This window comes from Anastrepha obliqua, chromosome 3 (assembly GCF_027943255.1).
Source record: "Anastrepha obliqua isolate idAnaObli1 chromosome 3, idAnaObli1_1.0, whole genome shotgun sequence".
In the NCBI taxonomy this organism is placed as follows: domain Eukaryota; kingdom Metazoa; phylum Arthropoda; class Insecta; order Diptera; family Tephritidae; genus Anastrepha; species Anastrepha obliqua.
In genome coordinates this window covers 42,198,918-42,207,868 of record NC_072894.1, presented here as the reverse complement: position 1 = coordinate 42,207,868, position 8,951 = coordinate 42,198,918, and the positions used below count along the sequence as shown (strand labels likewise).

The window sequence follows — 8,951 nt, the reverse complement described above, 5'->3', positions numbered from 1 at the left end:
TCTACCTCCATCCTTTGGCGTATCGACCAGTAACCCCATTTTCTCTCGAAACTCCGCTTGAATTTGATGTTTTTTCTTTAATACAATAGACTTGAGTTCTCCCGATCGTACTTGCCAAAGCTTTACATCCAGCTTGTACGAAATGTGCAAGAAATATTCGAAGAACCAGATATATGAATGAAGCGGTGATAACCCGAATTCAAAATACTTTTCTTGCACATCTCTTCCAACACATTCTTCAATATTCTTCATTTCTGTGGGCTTTGCTCCATATATAAAGCATTTCATCGAGGACGTGTTGCTTAACGCGTTGCAAACTTTACCATCCACGATGGTTAATTGAAGGGCGTGCTTTATAGAAAATGTTGTATTGCAAATTTTATGCTCTATTGTCTTCAAGTTAGCTATTTTCTCCTTGAAGTAGAGCTCTTCTTCGACGAAAAGTGCGGCGGTCTCCTTTTTAAATTGAAGCGTGAGTGGCCTACAATATCGGGTAGACGATGGCCTGGGATTTTCCATATTACTTTAGAGTCGGTTACAAGCTGAAGTGGGACGTACGATGTGACAAATAAACTTTTCTCGTCATTAATACAATTGGAAAACTTTTGTTTATATTCGCTGTGGCCAGTGCTGCCATCGAATCCCCATTTTCCAATTAATGTTAAAGTTTTTTCAGTTTCATCCAAACTTTCTTCAATTAAATTCTTTTGAAGCTCTAAAATACTTGAAGCCGTGTTGTCTAAAAGACTTTGTAGTTCCACTTCTGCATGTGTTTCGTCTACAACAATATTATTTGGATATCTCAATGTTTTGAACTTACGAATTTTTTCGTAACTTGGCAATAAGTTATAGGAAACTTCTGAATTTATAAATGATCTAATGACCAAGTATTGGTATTTGGACAACCCAATGTCGACGACAAGCGACAAGACCTTTTCAATATTTATTTCAGTTGCATTAAGGCTTGACTGAGAATCAGATGAGCGCAAAACAGAAGCTGCAGACTCATCATGCTTTTGTATTAGGGCTATTCGGCGACGTTTCGTCCTTTTTGAGGACTCAACAAAATCCATTTTGGGCCGTCCACGACTAGAACTCAGATCAATTTGTTGAGCACTACCAGTAGGCTTCAGGACAATAAATTCTTTAGTTTTTAGCCATTCAGATTGGTATTGTACAACTAAACTTCTAATTCTTTTGTACTGAATCCAGAAGGCAACTATCTTTTTGCAAATGTACTGAATACATTTCTTAAGGTCAATCGTATTGACTTCGTAGCCTTTGCTTTTTATGTTTAGTGTCAGTAAATTATTTATGCCTTGCATTTTTTCGGCATTCGTGCCTTTTTCTTTGCACCAAAGATCAAAAATGTGGATGCGTGAAAACACACAGTTATAAGATGCTCCTATACAATCAAAATAAAATGTGCAAAGCAAACATAAATTAGTACAGTAAATTTAATGTAAGAAAAGGTACAAAACAAACGACGAAAACGAAACCAACAACACAAAGATCAACTGATAACGGTGGATATTTGTCCCATGAAAATAAATAAGACCACTTTAGTTTATTTATGAATATAAGCTAATTAGCAACTTTTAGCAACTAAACTTTTAATGATTATTACCTTAAAACATTGACAAATACAGTGATGGCACTCTCAATGGGGGCATCCGGGGGCAACACAACTAAAACTTTTAGTAAACATAAAAAAGACGTACACAAAATGCACAAAAAAGGTTAAGACGTTCAAAATCACACAAAAATGTTTGAATTGATCAAATTAATCTTTAAATAAACATTTATTAAAGTAAATACCTTCAATTACAAAATCCATTTTAAATTATTAATATCGGACCACTTTGTCAAACGTTTGATCACTTTGAAGTACGAATTTGCAATGACAAAGTACAAACAAAGCTCAGACGGGCTGCAAAAATGTACACAAGTTCATTCTTTCAATGCCATTTTTAGAAAGTTCCGTTAGATTTGCGGAAAACCCGGTTTGGCGTTTTGAAGATTGAACATTTTAGTGTCAATTTGTGTTCGTTTTGTCCAAGTATTTTGTGATGATATTTTTGATTTTTGGCCTATGGACGCAACCAGTGTGCAATGGAGTGAACAAGAAAAAAAAGAAAGGCAGATTCTTTCGATGAATTCAAACTCAATTTGTTTGGAATGGCCTACATGTGGCATAGATCAGGTAATCACTTGGAAGACTACGTTAAAAGAGCCCTTAGATAGGCTTGCTAATAAGACTCAAGCGGTCTTAAGAAATTATACACATTGCTTTTATTGCTTCCTGTTGTATCTTAAAATCCAGGGGGAGCTAATCAAGCATAGCATTTAGGGCATCGCCAGAGGTTGTACTCATGGCACCCTTAATGCATAAACACACGCTTCTTTGCAGCCTGTATAGTTCATGGAGTGTGAACTTAACCATGTCCTGTCACCACCAGGTCACAGAGGCGTAAGTGATGACGGGTCTGATAAGTGCTGTGTATATCCATAGGACCACAGCAGGTTTCAGATCACAGGTTTTACCAAAGGCTCTGCGGCATTGCTAAAAGAACTCCGTAATTCACCTTCAGTGAAACTTGTGTCTCCCAAGACAGCTTCTTATCCAAGATTACTCCCAGATATTTATCTTCATCGGAAAGACCAAGTGTCACACCTTTCAGTGTTAGAAGACTAATGCCATCCAATTTCCGTTTTCTCGTAAAGGATTAACGGAAGGACCTTGTCTCATGCACCAATCATCGATTTTGCCCAGAATCCTCTGCATTTTCATGCAAAGCCTCTTTAGGGATTTGTCCGATGTTAGCGCACAGACATAGTACGCATATGCTCGGACATGAAAACCGAGTTCCTTCATCTCCGCTGGTAGAGAATCTACGACCAAGCACCACAGCAGCGGAGAAAGAACACCCTCTTGGGGACATCCTTGCTTGGCCCTGACGGTGATATATATACTCTTGATAGAGAACGGCGCTAAATGAACTCTTTTTAGTTTTACGCTAACTAACGTGTGCTCTAACTCAGAGCGATCATTATGCGCCTATAGTTTTATGTATTCTTCGAATGATAGATGGTTTTTCGGTGAAACTTGAGCACGAAAATGAAGTCCATTTTCATTTTCCTCGCTTCGATTTTCCGGAAAATGCGGTAAACTAGCGTTACCATATGGTAATCGTGGGACCTCTAGACAACATGGCTTTCGAATGTCCTTTTATTTTTTATTTTTCAAAAAATAACTGTTTTCAAACATTTTTATTTAAAAAATAAGTAAAATAAATGAATTCACGACAATGAAAAAAAAAAACATTTTTGAACTGCAATTTATCATGGTTTTGTGTGGTACTGAGCAAAACATTGTACGCAAAGTCCTACGTTGCATTTACCACATGCAGTTCGTCCATTAACTCTGCATCCGTCACTGGCACAATGCCTACGATTTGATGGTACCACAAAATGTCCAACCTGATCATAGCGCAGAGTATGTTCAACTCGACCTGGTTGGTATGCATATCTGTGAAAGGGCGCAGGTCCAGGGCGGTATGCCATAGTGTTTGCAGTAGTATACTGCAACTTGTCGTCGAAATTCTAACTGACTGATGGTTGATCTTTTCGGTAAAGTTGCCATGCATTTTGAATACAAGCATCTAACAGCCAGGTAAAAATGCTAGACCACCACTTTTTCCCCCTGTATGCGATGCGGAGCAGAGATAGATTTTGATCTAATCGGTCTACTCCGCACATAAATTTATTATATTCCGTGATTGCGCAAACACGGGGTACATTTATTTTCGATCCACTTGCCTTCGAAAAACGCTGCGCAATTGATTTCGGATCCTCACCAAAGCAGGTAGATAATATGCAGACAACATTTTTATCTTTTCATTTCACCAAACAAATACCAGTGCTTTTCATTTCAATTGATTCAGAGTAACCTCTTTCCATTGACTTGAAGGCTTTTCTATGCACTAGTGGACAGCTTGCTGGAATTCTGTTTTCTCGGATTGTCCCAGTACCATTATATCCGCATGACTTGAGATATGCCAACAGAGGATAACTAGTAAACAGGTTATTGAAATAAAACTGGAATGACAGCGATTTCAATTCATCAGGAAAATCGTCGATCATGCTGACTAAGGAGCGGCGCATTTTCTAAACTTTGCTTCGTACTCCAAATTCGATCGAGGATTCTTCCCCTGGTAAATTTCAAAATTCACCAAATAACCAGATGGAGTACATAGGGACCAGACTTTATATCCAAATCGTAATGGTTCGCCCTTTATAAATTGCTTGCATCCATGTTTACCAAAATAGGATATCATACTTTCGTCGAAAGAAAGATTTTGTTCCGGATGGAAATTTTCTATCATTTTTGCTTTCAAATAATCCGCAGTTTCCAAATTTTGTCAGGATTTGGGGCGTCTTTTGAAGAAACCTTGGAATTTTCTTCGAAGTGGAGATTTTGCAAAATCTCTTGAAAACGATTCCGACGCATGGTGTTACTGACAAGATTGTTCCGAATTTCTTCATCCTGACTCCACAAATGTTTGTAATTGGAGTGATAATTGTAGCCAGTGACGATCAATATGCCTATGAATGCTCTAAGTTCGCTGACTGTTATATTTGGGTTCGATCTATTCTGTTTCACCGAATATAACGCACTTTGTTCGCAAATATGTTCCAATAATGTGTCATCAAAAAATTTTTCAAACTGTTCGAGTAGAAGTGCATGGCGACAATATTCGTAATTTGCGCTTGGAAAAATTGGAATTAGAGATGGCGATTTCTTCTTGACCCATTCAAATACAGTTTCCTTTTTTCCTGATGGCAATGCAACGTTTGAAGGTTTCGGTTCAATTTTACGTAAGCGCTTCCTCATTGGAGATTCTGAACGATTAGCCGTTGTTTCTTCATCCTCCATCTCATTATAAGTGTCTTCAACCTCAATAACAGGCAAATCTCCTGGATTTGGTGCTGAAAAATTTAGGGTTTATAAGATTAAAATGATGGTATGCTTATATCGTCTACAAACATGCCTCCCATATCCTCCTCTTCATCGAAACCTTGAATACGTCGCCCACTAGCCATAACAACTTCCCAGCCACCTCTTAGCTGAGCCGGGCAAACATTATCTGGAATGCCCGCACAATCATCTTCAGCGTCATCTTCGCCAGATTTGTTGCCATCCACAGGAGGCTCGATATAAAGAGTGGTTGGAGTATCACACAGTTGATTTTGATCTTCTGCTTCATTGAGCTCTTGAATGAAATCAAGCATTTATTGCCATGATAAACCGCTGTAATTCACAAAATATCAATAAATATGATCAAAAATCTCAAAAAAAAACTACACCAAACGTAACTAAAACCCTGTACCCTAGACGTCCCACGGTTACCATATGGTAACGCCTTGAGTAAAATACAAAAAAGTTACACAAAAAATCAAATTTCCAACAAAACTAAACTTGCATTCACTAGTTTATTTCATTAGCTACCAACTGATGCAATTTTTTTGGAAATATATCAAAAAAGCAAAAAGTTATTCATATACTTACCGACGTGCCATGTCAAAAAACCACAATAATTCATTTTTTTTTTCACCTGAGTTCGACGTCTTATAGCTTTGCTAGCTGCACTAAAAATAACAAAAAACTTATGTTTTTCCGTGAGCTGCATTTATTCTGCGTGAAATACAGCTATTCTTTTTTGTTTTTGTTATTTAGTTCAAACATAATACGTAAAATTGCAACGGCATGTTTGCATTACCATATGGTAATCGTGGGAAGATTCGGGTTAATAAGGGATTTTTTCAGAGTGGAAGCCATATGGGACTCGTAATATTAGATATATATTTGTTTATAAGATCCATACCCTCCAGCATAGGTCACAAAAAGGAGCGCTGCTCCTTGCACATCTTCAACAATATAAGGTATCAAAATTCACACCAAACAGTGACTTTTTCGGATTACAAATTCACCCGAATAATCTCGATTAATCTCCAATAGATTTTTCGTTGCTACAAATCTTGTAATTTTGAACCAGAAATTAACTTCATCGCTAAAGTTGATTTTCTGCCGGAAGCGAGGCTCAGCCACCAATTGCGTTTGGGGAATAAAGCGGTTGAGTTTCATAAGAAAACAAAAACTTTAACTCTTTGTTGTATTGTTTAAGATTATATTGTGAAATGCCAAGACTAAACACGCATTCTCGGAAATTAGAAAGGTCTGGCTGTACAGAGAAAACCACTACGCACTCTCAAAGTGAGAGCGTACCAATTAATATACGAACAAAGACTGCGCTTTATACTCGTAGAATATCAGGTGGCTCATCTACAAAAAAAAACTACAAACAAACCACAAAAAAAAAGATAATAATAATATACCTCAGGCGGCCGCCGTAGCCGAATGGGTTGGTGCGTGATCACCATTCGGAATTCACTGAGAGGTCGTTGGTTCGAATCTCGGTGAAAGCAAAATTAATAAAAAAAAAAAAAAAAAACATTTTTCTAATAGCGGTCGCCCCTCGGCAGGCAATGGCAAACCTCCGAGTGTATTTCTGCCATGAAAAAGCTCCTCATAAAAATATCTGCCGTTCGGAGTCGGTTTGAAACTGTAGGTCCCTCCATTTGTGGAACAACACCAAGACGCACACCAGGTTTTGTGGATTTTTTTCTTTTATTAAGTTTTTTTTGTAACAAAATGCAAAAAGTTGGCAAAAGTTCATGCAACCATTTAAAGAGCTCTAATTTGAATTCTGTCTAATACAATGGAATCTTGAATTTAGTAAATCACCAATTGCCAACATAAGCCCAAGGGCCAATACTGGCTCCTGTATCCGACTTCCTGCTCAGCATATGTGATTCCAACTGGAGTGTAAATCTTTGCTACCTCTTTTTGTTGAAATTTTCACTTCCTTTTTCCACTTCTTTTTATTTTTATAGCATCTTTATTATGATTCAACAATGATATCTGGGGAAATCATTGTAGCACTAATAGAAATACCCCGAAGGCGCAACTTGACGTCTCTTTTATAATTCTGCAAAATTGTAACTCTAATAGCTTTACTCAGTTGTTGGTGCACATGATTCGCACATGACTTACGGAGCGCATGCAGGAGCAAAAAAGGCAAACAAAAATTGTTACTGTATATTCGCATATCGTCGTAAGTAAAGACTGTAAAATACTCGCCGCTCACAAAAGGCCTCCAATGCACACAGTAGCGGTCATGCTCATGTGTATTGACTTTGTGAAAAAAAAACATTACGAATGACTACTCCTTATTGCATATACTCCTTACTTATCACTGTGATGTGTGTGTGTCTTGTAATATATTTACTTGCAAGTTCATATAACACTACAGTCTTGCGAAGATGCTTCAGACCACCTTATATTTTCGAAAAAGTTTTAGTGCCCTTAAAACTGTATGCCAAATTTATGTTCGGTTAATCCTTATAATTTTGATCACTATTAGGGTCAGTACTTTGTTGTTATTGTATACAGCTTTACTAAGCCTTGCCCATGAAGGTCTTCCGCTAAGTACAGTAAACCCAAAAAATTAGCTCTTTCAATGGGGCCAGTTTGCCTAGGTGTATGAAGAGATTGGGGATACCTTTAATAGGCCAGAGTTTACCCTGATTTTGTAGAAGTTTAACCTGCTATAATGTCCAGAATCTAACATTGTTACAGGCATCTCACGAGTCATTTCGAGCAACTCGTATGCTTGATTGATTGATTTTGTAGACCAGAGTGTAAGGCCTTTAGCAGTGAAGAAGTTAAAAATTTAACAAAGAATCGCCAACTTTCGTACACAATTATTAGTATCATTTCCTAAGAGTCTCCTTCTGATGGAATAATTAACAATAGATTTGACAGCGACCGCCAGTATAACGTGGCCGCTGCAACTTTCTCGCCTATTAGCCAATTACAAAACCTTGCACGAGAATTCAGACTACGGTTTTGTGGGTGGTGATGGCAAAGGCAAGACGCAAAGGTATCATCAGTATACGATGTCTTTCGCTTTGCCTCGATCAAATTTTAATTCTGTATAATTGTTTAATTCTCTGTCTGGTTATCTTTGCACAAGGTTTAAATTATGTATTAACATCATCGGTAATCGAAAGTTCAACCCCAATATGTGTGGCGTTATTCCACAATGCTCTCACGGAGTCAGAACTTCGGTCGATAGCTCATATTTTAATCTGTAGACATTACTGTCAATCGATTTGTATTTAACTGCTGCTCCAGGAAGCATCTACTTCATTTTTTTAAGTTAAATAACCCTTTCGCAGGCCAATCTGCTTTTTGATAGTTGACTATTAGATTTGAGAAAACTTTTTGCATGATGGCTTCTATGTTCTGCTGCATTTGACAAAATTTAGATGGAAACATATCTCATTTGCTGTGCAATCAATTTGGGCTTTATCATCTTCAATGTCCTAGACTTCTTGTAAAATTATACGCATCTTGCCTAGGCGTAACAAGTAATGCTTGGCGAAAATCACTCAATGGTAGGATTTCAAATAGTCATTGGATGATTCGTTTCCTTTGTGAAATTTCGCAGACTTCTGTCAGTTGATTGGTTTTTTGAGCTGTGGCGCATTAATTTCAAATTATAATTTGACTTGTTTAAAGAGCTACTGCCATACCAGAGTTATTTCTGATTTTACGTGTCTGTAAGTGTCTTTGTATGTCTCCAAATTTCAGAAAGTTTCAGCGCTATAATTTTTAAACAGTTGGAAATTCCATTTAAAAATATTCATGAACTAAAATGTTTCTAAATAGTTTTTGCGATATTGCACTAAGCTCAAAAAGTTAATAAATTTGAATTTTTTGTATAGATGGCAATCCTTTTATTTTTTCAACAACATATTTCAAATGAAAATACGTCGATCAGCTTTCGATTGATAACAAACGTATTATTGCACATCATTTAATTAAA

General features: G+C 37.2%; 1 protein-coding gene across 1 annotated transcript; it reads right to left on the bottom strand.

The window, feature by feature from the left end:
• Window positions 1-4,393: 4,393 nt before the first annotated feature.
• LOC129241933 (piggyBac transposable element-derived protein 3-like) lies at window positions 4,394-5,292 on the bottom strand. The gene is made up of 2 exons (XM_054878483.1): window positions 5,052-5,292; window positions 4,394-4,989 (listed from the first exon to the last, which is right to left on the bottom strand). The coding sequence occupies exons 1-2, from the start codon at window positions 5,290-5,292 to the stop codon at window positions 4,394-4,396; spliced, it is 837 nt and encodes a 278-aa protein (XP_054734458.1).
• Between the last annotated feature and the right edge of the window lie 3,659 nt (window positions 5,293-8,951).